The sequence below is a fragment of the Cucurbita pepo genome, chromosome LG01 (genome assembly GCF_002806865.2).
Source record: "Cucurbita pepo subsp. pepo cultivar mu-cu-16 chromosome LG01, ASM280686v2, whole genome shotgun sequence".
NCBI classification, from domain to species: Eukaryota; Viridiplantae; Streptophyta; class Magnoliopsida; order Cucurbitales; family Cucurbitaceae; genus Cucurbita; species Cucurbita pepo.
This window is the reverse complement of record NC_036638.1, coordinates 442,727-462,768: the sequence shown is the minus strand read 5'-3', so window position 1 is coordinate 462,768 and position 20,042 is coordinate 442,727. Positions and strand designations below refer to the sequence as shown.

General features: G+C 39.0%; 4 protein-coding genes across 8 annotated transcripts; 3 read left to right on the top strand and 1 right to left on the bottom strand.

Moving 5' to 3' along the window:
* The first annotated feature begins 1,109 nt into the window (after nucleotides 1-1,109).
* LOC111791836 lies at nucleotides 1,110-4,021 on the top strand. 3 transcript variants are annotated; one of them, XM_023673335.1, is made up of 7 exons: nucleotides 1,110-1,363; nucleotides 1,694-1,789; nucleotides 2,111-2,296; nucleotides 2,371-2,479; nucleotides 2,560-2,594; nucleotides 2,688-2,840; nucleotides 2,952-4,021. In XM_023673335.1, the coding sequence occupies exons 2-7, from the start codon at nucleotides 1,722-1,724 to the stop codon at nucleotides 3,988-3,990; spliced, it is 1,590 nt and encodes a 529-aa protein (XP_023529103.1). In that variant the 5' UTR covers nucleotides 1,110-1,363; nucleotides 1,694-1,721; the 3' UTR covers nucleotides 3,991-4,021. The 3 variants fall into 3 exon arrangements, with proteins under 3 accessions (XP_023529103.1, XP_023529117.1, XP_023529109.1); XM_023673349.1 differs by lacking the exon at nucleotides 2,560-2,594 and having other exon boundaries at nucleotides 2,645-2,840; XM_023673341.1 differs by lacking the exon at nucleotides 1,110-1,363 and having other exon boundaries at nucleotides 1,737-1,789; nucleotides 1,881-2,296.
* Nucleotides 4,022-4,046: 25 nt separating this feature from the next.
* LOC111791858 lies at nucleotides 4,047-6,071 on the top strand. Of its 2 annotated transcripts, none has more exons than XM_023673369.1 (3): nucleotides 4,047-5,196; nucleotides 5,578-5,652; nucleotides 5,746-6,071. In XM_023673369.1, the coding sequence occupies exons 1-3, from the start codon at nucleotides 4,062-4,064 to the stop codon at nucleotides 5,787-5,789; spliced, it is 1,254 nt and encodes a 417-aa protein (XP_023529137.1). In that variant the 5' UTR covers nucleotides 4,047-4,061; the 3' UTR covers nucleotides 5,790-6,071. The 2 variants fall into 2 exon arrangements, with proteins under 2 accessions (XP_023529137.1, XP_023529128.1); XM_023673360.1 differs by having other exon boundaries at nucleotides 5,743-6,071.
* A 1,905-nt stretch (nucleotides 6,072-7,976) lies between these two features.
* LOC111791825 (probable RNA-dependent RNA polymerase 1) lies at nucleotides 7,977-13,859 on the top strand. 2 transcript variants are annotated; one of them, XM_023673321.1, is made up of 5 exons: nucleotides 7,977-8,362; nucleotides 8,550-9,219; nucleotides 10,529-12,414; nucleotides 12,492-12,642; nucleotides 12,789-13,859. In XM_023673321.1, exons 2-5 carry the CDS (start codon nucleotides 8,704-8,706, stop codon nucleotides 13,629-13,631), a joined length of 3,396 nt encoding a protein of 1,131 aa, XP_023529089.1. In that variant the 5' UTR covers nucleotides 7,977-8,362; nucleotides 8,550-8,703; the 3' UTR covers nucleotides 13,632-13,859. The 2 variants fall into 2 exon arrangements, with proteins under 2 accessions (XP_023529089.1, XP_023529080.1); XM_023673312.1 differs by having other exon boundaries at nucleotides 7,977-8,366.
* Nucleotides 13,860-14,400: 541 nt separating this feature from the next.
* Nucleotides 14,401-19,479, bottom strand: LOC111800381 (RNA-dependent RNA polymerase 1-like). Its single transcript, XM_023684048.1, has 4 exons — nucleotides 19,293-19,479; nucleotides 18,195-18,742; nucleotides 15,636-17,521; nucleotides 14,401-15,552 (listed from the first exon to the last, which is right to left on the bottom strand). The coding sequence occupies exons 2-4, from the start codon at nucleotides 18,708-18,710 to the stop codon at nucleotides 14,610-14,612; spliced, it is 3,345 nt and encodes a 1,114-aa protein (XP_023539816.1). The 5' UTR covers nucleotides 18,711-18,742; nucleotides 19,293-19,479; the 3' UTR covers nucleotides 14,401-14,609.
* Nucleotides 19,480-20,042: the final 563 nt, after the last annotated feature.

Sequence of the window (20,042 nt, the reverse complement as noted above, 5' to 3'; positions counted from 1 at the left end):
CACATTAATTGGAAAGAGGAATGAAACATTTCTTATAAAAGTGTAAAAACCTTTCTCTAGCATATGCGTTTTAAAATTGTAAAGGTCAAAACAGACAATATCTACTAGCGGTAGGCTTGAGTTGTTACAAATGGTATCAGAGCCCAAGGAGAATGGATTATGAGATCCCACATCGGTTCAGGTGGTGTGCCAGTGAGGACGCTAGAATTATAAGTTTGGACTGCTACAAATGGTATTAGAGTCATACATCGGGCGGTGTGCTAGTGAGAACATTGGAACCTCAAGGGGGGTGGATTGTGAAATCCCACGTCGGTTGGAGAGGGAAACCTCCCCTTAACAAGTGCATCTAAAGTCATGAGGACGATAGCGACAGGTAATAGATCAAAGCGGACAATATCTATTAGCAATGAGCATGAACGGTACACCATTTATGTTTTACCGTGTAAGTTGGTCTGTTGTCATATTTATTTTACGTGGGCCTAAGTTTATTATAATAAATCATTGAGCCCAAAAAAATTGGCCCATTTGAAACAACATGTTTAGCTTGGGCTGAATGAGAGTGGAGTATGCAGACAACATATTATAATGCATTTATTATTTATTATTTATTTTATTATAACTTCACATTTTTTTCGACACATTATTGGGCTGGCGGGCGGGCGGGTTTGAAGTTTGAACTTACAAGTCCAGCAACGTCCACATCCAACAAAACCAACGGTCTTTAAATGCAATATATAATTACCAATAATGCATGCAAATTTAGCAATCGCTTTACGACATGTCGACCTCAATTCCCTCTCCTTCTTAATTATTTTACCTTTTGGTCCCCGCTTTAATAAATTAAACCAGAGATAAATGCACATCTCCAAGAATAGAAAAAATAAAGATCATAAATTTAAATACTTTTTATTTTTAAAATATAATATAAATGTTCAAACTTATAATTTATTTATAAGAAGTTGAGATATGTTAATTAATAATATAGTTACTGAAAATAATGAAAATGATGTAATGATTCTCCAATGATAACAAAATAAAGAGAGGGAAAAAAACGACAGGAAATAAAAAATAAAAAGTTATAAGAATAAATGGAAACCGACATAACTCTGCTGATGGAAGCATGGTCGTTTGGAAGAAAAAAAAAAATGGAGGATAGAGCGTGAGCTTCACGCGTTCAGTGGAATTATCAGTTTCGTAACTTCGAAGATTTTTTTTTTTTTTTTTGAATTTTTTAATTTTTTAATTTTTAAACTGAAGCTCTCGATCGAATTCGCTCCTCATCGCTCATTTTCTTTTTTCCGATAGATTTCTCCGTCCATGTTCCGCCTTGCTCCGTCATCCCTGGCCGGATTGCAAAACCCAGGTACCATTTCAATGTATTTCATCAATGTAGTTGAAGAATTCGCCGTTTGAGTGAGTTCTGTGCTAGAAAATGCATTTGAAGAGAACTGGGAATTTGCCGTTGCTTCGTTTTAGTGGGTTTTTTCTGGTGAACTGATGGGTTTTGCAGGGATTTTCCAGATCTGGGCTGTGTGTGTTTGCTTGGGTTTGATGGGTAGGATTTGTTTATCTGGAAGTTGTAAATTGTTAACGAGTGATTGTCTAATGATATATGCTTCATGATTTTGACGACCTGTTCTTCTAATTTGTGTTGCTTGTTCTGTTGAACTTAGTAGCATTGTGTTTGTTTCAGTATCTGCTTCTTTGTTTAGCTGATCGAAATGAGTGGTGGAGATGATGATGGGCCTTTAGATTATGCCACCATTCAGATCATACCTTCTCAGAACAGGTTTTCCTCTTTCTTTTTTACCATTTCTGTTTGAAACACCAATGTAGATGAGATTCTGCTTGTACAAAACATGTTCTACCATTACTCTCAGTCAACGTCGATTCAATTACATGATGAACACGAGGAACGAGTATCATAGGATTTGTGAGATCCTACATCGATTGGGGAGATGGGAAGGAGAACGAAACATTCTTTATAAGGGTAGTAGATGAGAGTCTCCCCGGTGTCTGGCTTCTCCTCACTATCACTTTGTTCAATAAAATTTCATATTTTCGTGTCCTGAAAGTTTTTCCCCTATTTGATGGGAATGAGAGTGAACAGATATGAGGCATTTGCTTGCTGTGGCAATAAGGTAGATGCTCTGGCTGATGGGATTCTGGATACCCTTTTGCCACATTTACCGGAACTACAAGAGCTGAATGCCAAAGAATCTAAAGCGAGCATTAAACTCCAATCACCAGCTTCTTCAGCTGGTTCAGCATGGTTCACAAAATCTACTCTAACCAGGTTGTTCTAACTACATTATTTCGATTTTCAGCTGAAGGGTGCATTTTTGTTAATACTCTTACTTCTCTACTCAGGTTCCTCCATCTAGTTGGCTCGCCAGAGTTAACGAAAATCACGAAAACGATGAACGAGATGGCTCAACTAGAAGAAACCAGGAGATTTCATGTTTCTTTATATGGTCAGGTAGTGGTTCATGCTATCTTTTGAAGCCATTTTCCTATGATGTTTCCTTGCTGGTGAAGTTTAATTTATTGTGCTGACAGTCTGGAGCTGAATTTGCTTCATCAGCTGAATCTAAGTAGGTTATTTGAATTCTTAATTATCTGTTCTGTTTCTTACAAAACATAGAATTGGTTTGTTCAACTGTGAACTATGCAAACATGAATGCCAGAAACGAATTGTTGCGAGCTATGGAATTGAGGCTTACAGCATTGAATAAGGACTTCACTGCATCATTTGAAAAGGGTTGCAATGCAACCTGCAGTTCTAAGGAAATCAGTCATTTAGTGAAGTTTATGGAACATTTCGGAGCTACAAATTGGAAGTAGGTTAATCCTGGTAAAAGCTTGCCTGTTTGTTGTTAAAAAATGAAAACAAACTTCATTTCTGCTATATCCGTTAACTCAGTATGTGCTCAATCTTCACAACTCTGCAGAAATTGTGCATACAAATATTTGGAACTAAATCCAAAGAGTGATAGTATCCATCCTGTTGATGACAACGACGATGATGATTCGTTAACTCAAGTGAATTATGGTGTTTCACCTGCCAAAGTTGCACAGGTTGAGCGACAGGATTCATCAGAAAGTGAGGAGTCTGATGAAAATGGGACACTGGTAGAAAGAAGTAGAACAATGGCACGGTCAGCACCTCCGAGAAGGTCAGCATCACCCATGAGAAGGGTTCAGATAGGAAGAACGGGATCCCGCCGAGCACCTGCGATAATGATTAGGAGTCTGCAAACAAGAGACAGTAGTTTTTCTCAAGGAGATATAGCAGCTAATAGTGATGAGGAAGGATCAGAACCTACCAGTAAAACAGCTGATAGCAATGTAGATAGAATATCAGTTCAGGATGCTATCAATCTTTTCGAAATCAAACAGAGAAACGATGCTTCCGAAGTCGAGAAACAAAGATCATTAACAAGCATAACCATTGGTGCAAATAAATTTGTATTGAGAAGATGGAGTACAGGCATGGGAGATGCTTCTACAAAATGCCACTCAGAGCTTGTTAGTGATGAACCTGATACAATCAGCCGTGATTTTGATGAACATGTGCCAAAGAGTAAGATAGCGGAGGAAAAAGCTTGTACAACTGCTGAAGTTGTAGAACTTAAAGCTTCTGATCCACCAGAGACTCTAGCAGGCTCTCCCATTAGCGAACCACGGGAAGTTGTCGAAAAAGTATCTGCAAATTCAGAATGGAGCCGGAGAAAGGAAGCAGAATTGGATCAAATGATGAAAAAAGTGATGGAAAGTAAACGTGTAGCACAAAATAATAAAGTGAATCGAAAGAAAGATGTCTGTTCTGAGCAAAGGGGTGAATTATATGGTCAATACAAGGCGAAGAGAGACGAAAAGCATCGAGCCGAGGAAGCTAAGGTACGTACGAATAAAGAGGTAAAAACGAAGGGAATGCGACGTGTTGCAGATGATAGGAGATCCAAGATAGCCTCTGCTGAATTAATGTAACAAAAAAACACGATACACGGAAGCCTGAAGTTCTTCCACCAGCAAATTTATCAAAATCAGAAAAACCGTCCATGATTGAAAAGATTTCATCTAGAACGAAACCAATAGCTGCCACACGCAAGTCATGGCCATGTTCTGGGATTACACCAGCCAGTGTGAATCCAACTCGTCCGACAGCTCAACCAGTGTCGTCGTTTAATCGATCGAGTGCTAAAACAGAAAGATCCCATGTGCAGAAGAAAAACATCAAGGAAACTAATGACAGTACGAGAAACTCGAGGCATGTGAATGAGAAGAAGGAAATGGTGCAGACAAAGACTGGAACAATAACAAAAACAAAAGTTACACCTTCTAGAGATGCCAATGTTCCTGTGAAGTCCAGTATCCGTGACAGGATAGCCAAAAAAAGCAGCATAGTGCCACTAGAATCAAAGTCCTTCCATAAGGGTTCGAGAAATAGCTTAGACAATAGTAGTCCAATGGCTAACAAGACAAAGCCTTCAAAACTTTCTAAGACTGCTGATTCTTCAAAGAACAGCAAAAAATTGACTCATGATCAAGAAGTTGAGGTTGCAGATCCTGATAAAGGGGATGCTTTGTCACCAGCTCGTTGTGATATCGAAACTGTTGTGAATGATGAACAGGATAGTGAGATGCTTACTTCAAATGTTGTAGATGCTGATCATGGTGGTGCTCTACATTTACCAAATGAAGAGAAATCTTCTTTGGAAATTGTAGCTGAAGGAGAATCAATGATCCCATCAAAGTCCATAGAGGAAATAGAAGAGTTTGAAGAGATACCAGCCATCAATGATGAGCCACCTCATCTTGCATCACTGGAAAATGCTGCACCAATCGAAAATCGCCCTGTTCGTCTCTCTTTGTCTCAAATGCTGCAGGAAGACAATAACGAACTTGATAATAATGATTGGGGCATTGCAGAAAATCCTCCCATGATGAACTATCAAAGGGGTGCACCGAAAGGATTTAAGAGACTCCTAAAATTTGCAAGGAAAAACAAGGGAGAAGCAAACAATGGTGGTTGGTCGAGCCCTTCCGTGGTTTCTGAGGGTGAGGATGATTCTGAAGAATCTAAATCTCTGAACACAAAAAAGATGGACAGTCTATTGATGAAAGCTACACTTAACTCTGGTCTTGTAAAGGCTTCTCTTGACAAAAGCTTTGATCATGACAAACTATACTCAGGTTTTGATCCTTCCCCTTATTTTTGCAATTTATTTACTTACGCTTCTCTAGTGTTTTTGTGAGATCCCACATCGATTAAAGAGAGGAACGAGTGCCAGCGAGGACGCTGGACCCCAAGAAGGGTGGATTGTGAGATCCCACATCAGTTGGGGGAGAAAAACAAAACATTCTATAAGGGTGTGGAAACCTCCCCTAGCAGACGCGTTTTAAAAACATTGAGAGGAAGCCCGAAAGGAAAAGCTAAAAAGGACAATACCTGCTAGTAGTGGACTTGAGTTCAGACATTAATCTGATTCTTAAAGCTCCTACGGTTGAACTATGAACATAAATGGGGAAGAAAATTCATATATACCCTTAACATGTGGACTCGTTGATATGTAGATACATATGGTGCACCGAATTTTAGTTCCAAGTTCCAAGAAAGCCATGATCATGCTACAGTTTCTTCTACTAAAGGTTAGAGATATGTATGAGTTGCATTCTTGTTTTCCCATTGCTTGCAAACGCATGGATTTTAACTCTTTGTTGTTTATACTCATGTGGCAGTAGGCAGGTCTTTCTTCTCTCTATCTGCTTTTAGGGGTAGCAAATAGAAAGAATGAACCAAAAGCTGCATTAATTCTGGGATGACAATGGATATTACCATCTCATTCTCTGCCATCTTCTTCTTCAAGGTGAATATTGTGAGTGAAGCTTTCCCTCTCTTCCATACTACAAAATTTGTATTGTATCTCTCTGAACATAAAGATTGACTAACACGTAGTATTCGATAGCTTTTCTAAGCATTTTGATCTTCAATTCTTGTGGACCTACTGAATATACTGATGAACACTGAAACTGACTGAGAATTTGATATTAAAAGCTGGAATTTAGTCCTCTTTATAAGGAAGTTCCGGAAATTACCCAGAATGAGGAATTTTTAAAGGCGATGCAAAGGGACGGAAGAGCCCATCCGGCCCGTTACGTATCGCCATTAGTTTCACTGTTTCAAAATGCGTCTACTAGGGAGAGGTTTCCATACCTTATAAGAAATGTTTCGTTCTCCTCTCTAACCAATGTGAAATTTCATCATCCACTTTCTTGGGGGTTAGTGTACTTGTTAGCACACTGCTCGATGTCTAGCTCTGATACCATTTGTAACTGCCCTAGCTCATTACTAATAGATATTGTCCGCTTCGGCCGGTTATGTGTTGCTGGTTTTAAAATGTGTCTATTAGAGAGAGATTTTCACCCCTTATAAGGAAGATTTTCACCCCTTATAAGAATGTTTAGTTGATTTGATGATTTTGTCCTTTTATGGTATTATTATTATTATGCTTTTACGTAACCATAAGACTTTTTGGGTTTTGACTAATTGAGATCATTATTACATGTATGATAAATGTCATTCTAACTTGACACTTGTGTCTATTTATTCTTTAAACTTCCAGTCTTAAGTAAGATAGTTACTACATGCATGGTAAATGTCGTTTGTAACAATCCATTCGACCCGTTATGTATCACCATTAGCATTACGGTTTTAAAACGTGTTTACTAGGGAGAAGTTTCCATACCTTATAAGGAATGTCTGGTTCTCCTCCTTAACCAATGTGGAACCTCACACTCCACTTCCTTGGGGTTAGCATCCTCGCTGGCACACCACTCGTTGTCTAGCTCTGATACCATTTGTAACAACTCTAGCTCACCGCTAGTAGATATTGTTCGCTTTAGCTGGTTACTTATCGTCATCAATCTCAAGGTTTTAAAACGCGTCTACTATAGAGAGATTTTCACACCTTATAAGAAATGTTTCATTCGACTGGATGATTGTGTTTTTTTTTTTTTTTTTTTTTTTTTTTTTTTTTTTTTTTTTTNTTATTATTTTGCTTTTAATTACTAAAATATATGTAACCATCCGACATTTCTAGGCGTTGACTAATTGAGATCGTTATTACATGCATGATAAATGTCATTCTAACTTGACACTTGTGCCTATTTATTCTTTTAACTTCCGGGTCTTAATCGAGATCATTACTACATATATGGTAAATGTCCTTTGTAACACCTCATTCGACCCATTATATATTACCGTCAACCTTACGGTTTTAAGACGCATTTACTAGGGAGAGGTTTCCACATCTTATGAGGAATGTTTCGTTCTCCTCTCCAACTAACGTGAAATCTCACCATTTATCTTCTTGGGGCCAACGTTCTCACCGGCACATTACTCAGTGTCTGGCTATTATACCATTTGTAACAGTTCTAGCTCACCGTTAGTAGATTATCATCGTCAGTCTCACGATTTTTAAACGCATCTATTAGGAAGAGATTTTCACACCTTATAAAAAAATTTCGTTCAACTTAATGATTATATCTTTTTATGGTATTATTATTATTATTATTTTGCTTTTAGTTACTAAAGTATACACGTAACCATCTGACTTTTTGACTTCGGGGTCTTAATTAATTTTAACCGATATATATATATATATATATATATAATTTTATTTTTTATTTTTTGTAAACCTTAGAATATAATAGATAAATAAAAAAGAATGATGGTGGGGCGAACTTGAGCATAAATAAATAGTGATAAAATGAGTAAAATTATTCGACTATAGTACTATATATTATTATTTTTTAAAAAGTATATTATAAACTTTGATAATATATTACTTCAATCATTTAAAATGTAATGACTTTACTTTTTACTCTTTTTCAAAAAAATAATTTATTAAAATCAAAATCGAATATTAATAGAGAAATTTAAATTAACTTCTAATTTCGGGGCTCAGTCTGCAGACATCTATTTCTATGGGAAGATGATTGTGTGCAGCCTAAGAAAATAAAAAATAAATAAAGGACGACTCAAATTTTGACTTGTGGTGACAATGGTCGCTTCAATTCGTTGTCCATCCAAATTCTTCCCCTCCATTGGACCCTCTTCTTGTAATTTATAAGAGTCGCTGAGCTTGCTCTTGCCTCCTCAGTTTCTGTTCTTCACTCTGTTTTATGATCTTCTTTGCTTTTCTGGGTTCATCCATAAACACCCTTTTAAGAATTTCAAGTTTTGGGCTTAGCAATTCGTAGCTCTTGGAGTGTGTTTCTGCTGCTCCTGGATCGTCTCTGGCTTACGGTTTGGTTGATCAATATATACCTGTTTGAGGACATTCATGCTTTTATCTGTGTGGGTTTGTAACTCTGTTCTTCATCATCAAGTCCTGTTGCTCTGCTCATTTTCTTGCCTCTTTTGAACCTTTTTTAGTTGGGGTTTGGTTTCTTTGAGCACCCAAGTTGGAAACTCCATGTCTCTGTATTTTGGGTTACTTTTCCTTTTTCATTCCATTTAATGTAAGACGTTTTTACTTTTGTAGGGACTACTTCATGGCTAAGAAATTTTCATTTCAAGTGGAATTCTCCCTTCACAATGGAATCATAACACAATCATAGAACATAGAAGGGAAGCCTTTTCTAATCTATAGCTTGATTTGGTAAAACAGGGAAGGAGTGAACAATTTGTTTGATCTTATGGGGAAAACGGTTCATATTAGTGGATTTCCTTCACATGCCACGGCAGATTCCGTGAAGAGTTTTCTGGAGCTTCGTACAGGTTTAGGAACTGTCTATGCCATTAAGGTTAGACCACCTAAAAGGGGAGGAAGTAGAGTATATGCTATTGTCCAATTCATTGGTGCTGCACAAGCTGAGTTGATCATTTCCTTAGCTAATCAACGCCTATGGTATGGATCTTCGTATCTTAAGGCTCGAGCGGCTGATGTCGATATTGTACCGAAGCCTAGGACATATGTGCATACCTTGGAAGACTTGACATTGTGCTTTGGCTGTCAGGTCTCCAGTGAAAAGTTTCATGTTCTATGGGAAGGAGATGTTGAGTTGGTGACTTTTGGAGTTGAAATGCGAAAAATGAACTTTCATTTGATTCATAATTTCGTTGAGTACAGGTTTCAGCTTTCCTATGAGAACATTTGGCAGATACAACTCCACCGTCTGCAACATCAGTCTATGAAATGTCTTCTGATTCAGGTTCTTGTCTCGTGTGAAAAGCATTGCTATCCCTTTTAAACTTTAAAATTTTTGCCATGTTTAAGCATTGTTTCAATTATATCCTTGTTGAAAAATATTGCTATTCACTCTTAAAGTGGCTTGAATAAGGGTAATTGTGAGATCCCATATCGGTTGGGGAGGAGAACGAAACATTCTTTATAAGGGTGTGGAAACCTCTATGTAGCATACGCATTTTAAAAACTTTGAGGAAAACCCCGAAAGGGAAAACTCAAAGAGGACAATATCTACTAGCAGTGGGCTTGGGTTGTTACAAATGATATCAAGCCAGACATCGGGCGATATACCAGCAAGATGGCTGAGTCCCGAAGGAGGTGGACACGAGGCGGTGTGCTAGCAAGGATGCTGGCCCCGAAGGGGTGGATTGGGGGGTTCCACATCAATTGGAGAAGGAAACGAATGCCAACAAGGACGCTGGGCCCTGAAGGGGGGTGGATTGTGAGATCCCACATTGGTTGGGGAGGAGAACGAATCATTCTTTTTAAGGGTGTAGAGATCTCTCTCTAATATACGCGTTTTAAAAACCTTGAGGGGAAGTTTGAAAGGGAAAACCCAAAGAGGACAATATCTACTAGTAGTGGGCTTGGGTTGTTACAAATGATATCAAAGCCAGACATCAGGCGATATACCAACGAGGTGGCTGAGTCCCGAAGGGGGTGGACACGAGGCGGTATGCTAGTAAGGACGCTAGCCCCGAAGGGGTGGATTGAGGGGTCCCACATCGATTGGAGAAGGGAACGAGTATCAGCGATGACGCTGGACTCCAGAAGGGGGTGGCTTGTGAGATCCCACGTCGGTTTGGAGGAGAACGAAACATTCTTTATAAGGGTATGGAAACCTCCTCTCTCTAGCACACGTGTTTTAAAAACCTTGAGGGGAAGTCTGAAAGGAAAAATAAAAAAAGGACAATATCCGCTAGTAGTGGGCTTGAGTGGTTACAACTTTCTCCTTGAAGTTCTTAATATACCCCAAAAAAAGAGCATGGAAGAAACTAACGATGACTTCCATGGCCATATATCTTACTAAATGTTGATACTAACAACACTGCTTTTGTTATGGTTGACCTTGAACTTTATAGGTCTGTAATTTTGTCAGTTTGACTGTTGAATGTAGTGGATTCTGTCTTGACTGTTATTAATATCTAGTAGAGATTTTTGGTTTCTGCCATGATTATTACCATTATCTTAGATGCTGGTGTTCTTCATTTACAATATCTGCTGCTGGATTTTGATACAGTTCAAAATGATAATTGTCATGTTTTTCTCATCAGTTATATGGAGCTCCTCGGATATATAAAAAAGTTGCACCCTCTGGTGGACAAATCTTTGATGATCCTCTTTTTAACTTCTTTAAAGAAGTACCTGATGATCAATGGGTTAGAACAGCTGATTTTACTCCATCAAACTCTATTGGACAATCTTCTTCTTTATGTTTGAAGCTACCTAATGGCCGTCAACTTCCCAACTTTAGGCGACATTTTGCTTATTATGAAGAATTTGAAGATGAATTCAAACTGGTGGATGGAGGCAACGGTGTTTCTTGCTCCGACGATCTTGTTCCCGTGGTCGATTCTCGTCCTAATGTTCTTCTGCCATATGAAATAATCTTTAAAGTAAATGTATTGGTTCAAAATGGTTGCATTCCAGGGCCATCACTCGAAACTGGTTTCTATCGGTTGGTTGATCCGAGTCGAATAAGAGTTGAGTATGTAGAAAATGCATTAGAAAAACTGTTCCATTTGAAGGAATGCTGCTATGAGCCATCAAGCTTTCTTACTGAACAGTACAAAAAGTATGCAAAGCATCCTTCAAACTCTCCTGCTATAGCCTTGGATGCTGGATTGGTTTATGTCCGTAGGGTTCAAATAACACCTTGTAAGGTGTACTTCTGTGGTCCTGAAGTCAATGTTTCGAACCGGGTGTTGCGCCATTTTTCTCGAGATTTAGATAACTTTCTTCGTGTATCCTTTGTTGATGAAGAGTGGGATAAAATGCGTTCGACGGATTTATTGCCACGGATGGCTTCTTCGATCGAGAATGGTAAAACTGATATCTATAGGAGAATCCTCTCTGTTCTTAAAAATGGCATAGCCATTGGTGATAAAAAGTTTAAGTTTCTTGCATTCTCATCAAGTCAACTAAGAGAGAATTCTTTGTGGATGTTTGCTTCCAGACCTGGCCTTGATGCAGCTGTTATTAGAGAGTGGATGGGTGATTTTCGACATATCAAGAATCCAGCAAAGTACGCTGCTAGATTGGGACAATCGTTCGGCTCATCGACCGAGACTCTTTCGGTTGGTAGACATGAAAGGGAAATCATTCCTGACATAGAGGTTCAACATGGGGAAGTCAAGTATGTCTTTTCTGATGGAATTGGCAAAATATCAAGTGATTTTGCCAAAAGGGTTGCTTCAAAATGCGTGCTAGTGTTCACTCCGTCTGCTTTTCAGATTCGTTATGGTGGATATAAGGGTGTCGTTGCTGTTGATCCGCGCTCGTCTGTAAAGTTATCTCTGAGGAAGAGTATGTGCAAATTTGAATCAGACAACACGAAACTCGACGTCTTAGGCTATAGCAAATACCAACCATGCTTCCTGAATCGTCAGCTGATAACTCTTTTGTCGACTCTAGGCGTTAAAGATGAGGTTTTTGAGAAGAAACAAAGTGAAGCTTTAGAACAATTGGATGCCATTTTAACAGATCCACTGAAGGCTCAAGAAGCCTTGGAGTTGATGTCTCCTGGAGAGAATACTAACATTCTCAAGGAGATGCTCAAATGTGGCTATAAACCAGATGTTGAGCCTTATCTATCAATGATGTTACAGACTTTCCGGGAGTCGAAGTTGCTAGAATTACGAACCAAATCGAGAATCTTTATTCCGAATGGGCGAGCGATGATGGGATGTCTAGACGAGACTGGGACCTTGGAGTATGGACAGGTATTTGTACAAATCTCCAGTGCTAGGCATAGACATATATCTGATACTTCTGCATTCGATATGAGCGATTCGGAAGACCATTTAGTTATCGTGGGAAACGTAACTGTTGCGAAAAATCCCTGCCTGCACCCCGGCGATGTTCGTGTGCTAAACGCTGTAAATGTACCTCTGTTGTATCATATGGTTGACTGTGTAGTTTTTCCACAAAAAGGATCAAGGTTAGTACATTGACATATGCTGGTTCTTTCTTGATTTTGTTTTGAAGATTAACTAGGTGCTGTACTTGTTAATATAGGCCTCATCCAAACGAATGCTCGGGTAGCGATTTGGACGGTGATATATACTTCGTCTGTTGGGACACTGAATTGATCCCACCTCGACAAATTCCGCCGATGGATTATACTCCTGCACCACCTATTCAGTTAGATCGTGATGTCACAATCGAGGTATCTCCACACAAGCACTGACTCGATCATGTTTCGTTCTTCAAACGTGTCATCTTTTTAAGTGTTTTATCTCAATTTCTAGAAGAGGAACCGTTCCTATATGTGTGGTTTTAGTACTAATTTGAAAGTACTGTTCTTTACAACAGGATGTTCAAGAATATTTTGTGAACTACATGGTTAATGACAGCCTTGGAATCATTGCCAATGCTCACACTGCGTTTGCAGATAAAGAGCCCTTTAAAGCAAGAAGTGCTCCTTGTATAGAGCTTGCAAAGCTATTCTCCATTGCTGTGGACTTCCCAAAAACTGGAGTACCTGCTATAATACCTTCACATTTGAATGTCAAAGAGTTTCCCGACTTTATGGAGAAGCCCGACAGGCCCTCGTATGAATCAAAGAACGTGATCGGAAAACTTTTCCGGGCAGTAAAGGGCATTGCACCAAATATAAGCTACATTAGGTCGTTTACTCGAGATGTAGCAATGCGGTGTTACGACTCCGATATGGAAGCTGAAGGCTTTGAAGATTACGTTGAAGATGCCATCTATCATAAAACTATATATGATTACAAGTTGGGGAATTTGCTTGATTATTACGGGATCAAGTCCGAGTCCGAGATATTTAGTGGCAATATTATGAGAATGTCGAAGTCTTTCACGAGGAGAAGAGACGCAGAAGCCATCAACTTGGCTGCAAGGTCTCTAAGAAAGGAGGCTAGGACATGGTTCAATACGAAAGAAAGCGGTCCGGATTCGGGCTCGGATGATTTATTTGCCAAAGCTTCGGCGTGGTACCATGTCACTTATCATCATTCGTATTGGGGCTCCTATAACGACGGAATGAAACGCGACCATTATTTGAGCTTCCCATGGTGTGTTTACCACAAACTGATGCAAGTCAAGGAGAATAATTTGAGGAGAAGAGAGAAAGCTTCAAGATTGGCGACTCTTGATAGATTCAGCCGTGCCTTAAATCTCGATGGATGTTGAAGAACACGATCGACACCGGTTGGTTTCCTGTCCTACCTCCCTCTGATATATCTGATGGTCTTTATCTGTAGTTTTGTGAATATACTTGGCTTTGGCTTTGGCTCTGGTTTGCTACTCTTTTGAGAGCTTCTTAGTTTGAATAGTCACCTTTTTCTTTACTATGTAATATCTACTCTATACATTGGCCAGTGTTCATGAAATCTGAAATCTTAGCCTACTTTTCTCAAACACAAGCTCGTCCCCGTCCTGTTGCAGGTATACGTATGACTTGTTCATATCATGGTCCGACGCAAGAAAGAAGCATAAATTTTTCTTTGAGTGATCAGTACTATAATGATGATCGTTTTTTTTTCCAATGAGGTCACAATGTACTTGCCAGCAAGTAATCGTTGAATTCGAAAATCTACGTGCCTTCTAATGACCATCGGATACAAATTTAACTTCTACGTGATTTGACGATTTGGGACTCGACACAACGTGCATATTGACAAAATTCATAGTTTGCTTCAACCCACAATCTAGACATGATTTAGCTTGATCTTTAACTGAAACAAAGTTCATTGATCTTCCATTAAGCTAGTTTCTACAACTCTCCTTCTTCACATTCCTAGCTGCTTGGCCATTAGTAGGTATCAAGTCCAATGCTTTAGTATTAACATTATAACATGATTGATAACGAAGATCGTGTATATAATATCTGAGTTGATATTACTAACTATGTCAAATCTTGTACGTGAGTGTTCAAGCTAGCTTCGCGCACACTTCAACATAATCAAAGAGTCAATATTCTGTCCTTCGGTGTGTTCTTCGGTGCGTTCATAAAGTTATTGAAGTAAAACATTGGATGGAAGAGTTGCAAGAAGGCTAAAAGTGATTAGTAAAAAATAAGGTGTCTGCCACAACTATGCCAAGTTGATTGTTGTTCTTAACTCAAGTGAAATATACTAAAACTTCATGAAGATTCACGGTGCGAGAAACTTACCGATGGCGAGCTCGAGCACCAATCTTGCGCTTCTTGATACGGATGAGCTTGTCGTAAACACACCATGGAAAGCTGAGAAAATGGCTTTCATTCTTCTCCCCATACCAGCCCCAGTAGCTGTAATGATATGTAACAAAATACCATGCTGAAGCTCTTGCATACGCATTGTTGTCATGTCCAAAATGCAAGCCAGCATTCTCATTGAACCATCCCCTCGCCTCCTTTCGCAGGGACTTAACAGCCATGATGATAGATTCCGCTTCATTTTTCTTAGTAAAAGAAGATGATTTTGTCAAACTAACCCCACTGATTAGCTCTGCCTCAGTTTTGATCTTATAATATTTCATCAAATTCCCCAACCTCATGTCGTAATTGTTCTTGTGATAAAGCGCATCGTCGAGGTACTCCTCGAAGCCGTCGACTTCCATGTCGGGGTCATAAGCTTGCCGAGCTATCTCCCGAGTAAACTTCACGGACTTGATGCTAATCCTTGGTTCAATGTCATCCAACATTCTGAACAGCTTCCCCAGTACATTATGTGACTTGTAGCTCTGTTTGTCGGGTTTGTCCATGAAATCAGGATATACTTGTACTCTTAGATCAGCAGATATCAAAGCAGGAACGCCAGTTTTGGGGAAGTCCACTGCAATTGAGAACAGTTTTGCAAGCTTTATACAAGGCTCGCTCATTGCTTTCTCTGGCCTACTATCTGCAAATGCTGTATGAGCATTGGCAATGATTCCTAGACTGTCATTGACCATATAATTTGCAAAATACTCTTGAACTTCCTCCATTGTGACGTCATGATCTAGTAATCTGCTAAGCACGGGGGTATAATCCATTGGTTCGACTTGTTGAGGTGGAATCAAATCAGGATCCCAGCACACGAAGTATATATCGCCATCGAGATCGCTTCCCGAGCATTCATTCGGATGAGGTCTTGTACAGAAAAGAAAGTTTCCAATATCAGCAGAATTACTAGCAGACATGAGTTTAAGCATAAACAAGATTAGATCATTTACCTTGGTCCCTTCTGTGGAAAAACCAGACAATCCACCATGTGATGTAGAGATGGTACATCCACAGCGGTTAAGACACGCACGTCACCTGGGTGCAAGCACGGGTTCTTCGCCACGACTACCGTTCCTGTTACGATGAAATGTTGATTTGATTTGCTTCTTTTAAAGATAATATGATCATTATGCAGCTGCTGGTGAGCAGAACACTGCACAAATACCTCTCCATATTCTAAGTTTCCAGTTTCATCAAGACATCCCATCATTGCTCTTCCATTTGGGATAAAGATTCTAGATTTTCTCCGCAATTCTAACAACTTCGATTCTCGGAATGTATGCAACATCATAGATAAGAAAGGTTCGGAATCAGGTCGGTAACCGCACGAGATTATTTCCTTCAGAATGTTGGTATTCTCTCCCGGAGACATTAGCTCAAGGGCCTGCTGAGCCTTCAATGGATCCATAAAAATGGTGTCCAATTGATCTATCAATTCCTTTTGTTTACTCTCAAAGATATCATCCTGAACTCCAAGTGTAGACAGAAGAGTAATCAACTGACGATTAAGATAACAAGGATGATATCTACTCCAAGATAAGACATCGAGCTTCGTGTCGGTCGACTCATACTTTAGCATGCTGTTCCTGAGCGATAATTTTACGAATGAGGTTGGATCGACCGAAATAACACCTTTAAAACCAGCATAACGAATCTGAAAAGCAGATGGTGTATGCCTGATGCGGCATTTTCTAGCCACTTCTCTAGCAAAACTAGCTGATATTTTCCCAATCCCATCAGAGAAGACATAATTGATACCAGCATCTGATTTAACCTCGATATCAGGAATAACCTCGACTTCGCGTCGACTGACACTTGCAGTTTCTGTGGATGAACCAAAGGATTGGCCTAGTCTAGCAGCATACTTGGCTACATTTCTTATACTATGAAAATCTCCCATCCATTTCCTTATTTTAGCTGCAGTAATCCCATCTCTTGGAGCAAACATCCACACGGCATTTTCCCGTAATTGACTCGAAGAATACGCAAGAAACTCGAACTTCTTATCACCAATGGTAATGCCATCTTTCAGAACTGAAAGGATTCTTTTAAATATTTTCGTCTTTCCATCCTCCAAGGAAGAAGATTCTCGTGGAGACAATTCAGTTGAATACAGTTTATCCAATTCCTCGTCGACAAACGAAACACGCAAAAAGTTGTCAAGATATTCGGGATAACGACGCAATACACGATTCGAAACATTAACCTCTGGACCACAAAAGTACACTCTACAAGGTGTCACTTGAACCCTGTGTACATAGACTAACCCTTCATCTAAGGACAAGTTAGGTGGCTGGGGCGGATTCGTTAACTTGGAGTACTTCCTGTACTCCTCACCTAACCATTTTGAAGGGTTATAGCAACACTCTTTCAAGTCATAGAGTTTCCTTAAAGCACGATCTATGAAGGCAATATTGTGTATCTGAGGATCAACCATCTCATAGAAACTGATATCAAGAGCTGGGCCTGGAAGACACCCCTGTTGTACCAACAAGTTTATCTTAAACAAAATGGCATATGGCAAGTGGATGCTCAGAGGAGGTCTAACTACAGGTACCAAGTTTACATTGGACGAATAAGTAGAGCCGCTGGCCAGTGTAAATTTACCCTTTATTTCTTTGAAGTAAGCAAATTTATCATGAAAATTAGGGAGCAGGCGACCGTAAGGAATCTCCAAGCATAAAGCTCCAGATTGTCCAATACAGCATGATGGAGTGAAATCGGTTGCTCGAAACCATTCGGTGTCCATTTCCTTAGAAAAGCTCAAGAAGGGGTCTTCAGAAATATGTCCAAAAAGCTTTGTATCTCTCTCATAAATCCGCGGAGCACCAACTAACTACCAATACAGAGAGGTCATAGTTAGAATAGTATGCAAAATGAAATGAAAATGGGTAAAGAAAGCATGTCCTGACAGCACCTATATGACGTGAATGCAGGCGAGGACCAAAGGTCCCAAAAACTTAATGAAGCTAAGCATTACTCTATCTACAGCTAAGTTCAATTATTGCTCTTTCCATCTTATGGTACCAAGTCCACCGCTAGCAGATATTGTCCACTTTAGCTTATTACGTATTGCCGTTAGTCACATGGTTTTAAAACGCGTCTACTAGGGAGATGTTTCCACACCCTTATAAGTAATGATTCATTTCCCTCTCCAACCGATGTGAGATCTCACAATCCACCCCCCTTGGGAGGCCAGCATCCTCGTTGGCACACCGCCCGGTCTCTGATTCTGATACCATTTGTAACAACCCAAATCCACTACTAGCAGTTACTCATCATCGTCAGCCTCACGGTTTTAAAACGCCTATGCTAGGGAGAGGTTTCCACACCCTTATAAGGAATGCTTCGTTCCCCTCTCCAACCGATGTAGGATCTCACACCTCTAATCAAGAATAGTACATGCATCATTTGAGTGAAAATTTTCGGTCAAATGTCCTTGTATGAATGCATGATATTTACCAATAGTGAAGAGAAAAGAAAACATTGTTCAAAGTTTATGGATGAACCTGAATCAGAAGATAATCTATAGATTGGCCTGGTGGCTTGTGTAGCTCAACTTGCCAAATGTTCTCATAGCGCAATACCAGCATGTAGTCAGCATGAGAATGAGATATGAAAAACTTAAGATCACGCCGCTCAAACTCGAAATTCACAGACACATTTGACTCTCTCCATAACACAAAAAATTCCTCCCTTGATATCTGACAACCAAGATGGAGTTCTAAGCCTTTGAAATTGTATTCAAAGACTAGTGGATCTTGTAGAATATCCTGCTTCCACTCCCTTGCCTTCAGATAAGAAGTTCCATAGCGGAGGCTTGCATTAGCCAAAGATATAATTAACTTAGCACCTACATCGTCAATAAACTGGATGATTGCATACAATCGCTTTCCTCTTCCCCTTGAACGTTTTACATTTATGGCATCTATACTTCCTTCGCCTGTAAATCTCTCTACAAACGCCTTAACCGATTCTTGTAATACACCAGAAGGGAATCCATAAAGCTGAATTGTTTTACCCATTCAATCCAATGAGATCAACAGCAAACTTTTTCCTGTAATCCCAAACAAATTGATTGTAATGCATACTCATTTGGGGAGGAGCATGAATGCATAATAATGGTAGTTTATGCAGGGCCAAGCACCAATTCATGCTCATGTGAGATTTTAAGCTCAATCTAGTCCTCAAAAGTTGTATGATATGAAGAAAAACTGAGAATAAGTGTAAAAAAGTATCAGGATTCTATGAAAAGAAAGCTTTAATTCATGAAACTAAGGAGAGTTTCTCAAAGATATTGCCTCCCACAAAGCTTTGAAAAGAAATGGGTCTTATCATTTCCATTTTCCTCACATGTTCTGCTTGAAGGAATTAAATCAAAACTCTGTTTCTTCATAAATCAAACACAAAATGATAGCTAAACATGGAAGACAAGGAACAGCCATAGATCATAAGCAACCCAGAAACAGTAAGAATCAGCGAAGGGACAAGATGGAGCTACATAGTACAATCACAGATACAGTACGGAGAGGGAAAAAAAATAGAAGAAAACAAGGATCAGAAAGAACCCAGATGAAGAAAAACAAAAAGAAAGAGGATTAGCTTACCAAAGCAAGAACAGATCAATAACCCATGTGAACAATGGGAAGAACGATTAGGTAAAAAGAAAGCAGAATTTTGATAGAAAGAGCAACACCCAGTTCAGAAAATGTAGTACTATACTGCAAAGCAACGCAGTGGATGAACATAGAAAAAGAAAATGCAGGAACGAAGGCAAATGATTCCACAATTGGCGGGCCCTTACCTTAAGCATAAAGAAAGACTTTCATTTACCAAGTCATCCTTTTCTCCACCACTCTAAAAACCGTACCTCTTAACTGTTATATTAACAATTAACAAGTAATAAAAAAATTCTCTCCTTGAGTGCAATTCTTTCCCTTTTTAAAGAAATGTCTTTAACGCATTTCGCATTCTCTATTAAACACAAATCATTTTTCTCTCTTTTTTTTAATATTTTATACGTAAAGTAATTAGAAAAAGAGAACAAAATGACGTGGAAAATTGTTGGGACATCCTTTTCCCCACCTCCTCCCCTCTAAAAAAAAAGACATTATAGTACAAACATGCAATAATTTATTATTTATGGGTCAAAAAACAATTTTAAAAAAAGTGTTTCAACCTATGGAGGTAAATATTCTATCATTTGATTTTTCTTTACTTTTTTTAATTTTTTTATTTATATCTTTTAATGTATTTATATTTTTACCCTATATTATATATATATATATATATATATATTATATAAAGACTTTAGAAAACAGACGTTTATCTATAAAGATAAATAAGATCCAACAGAC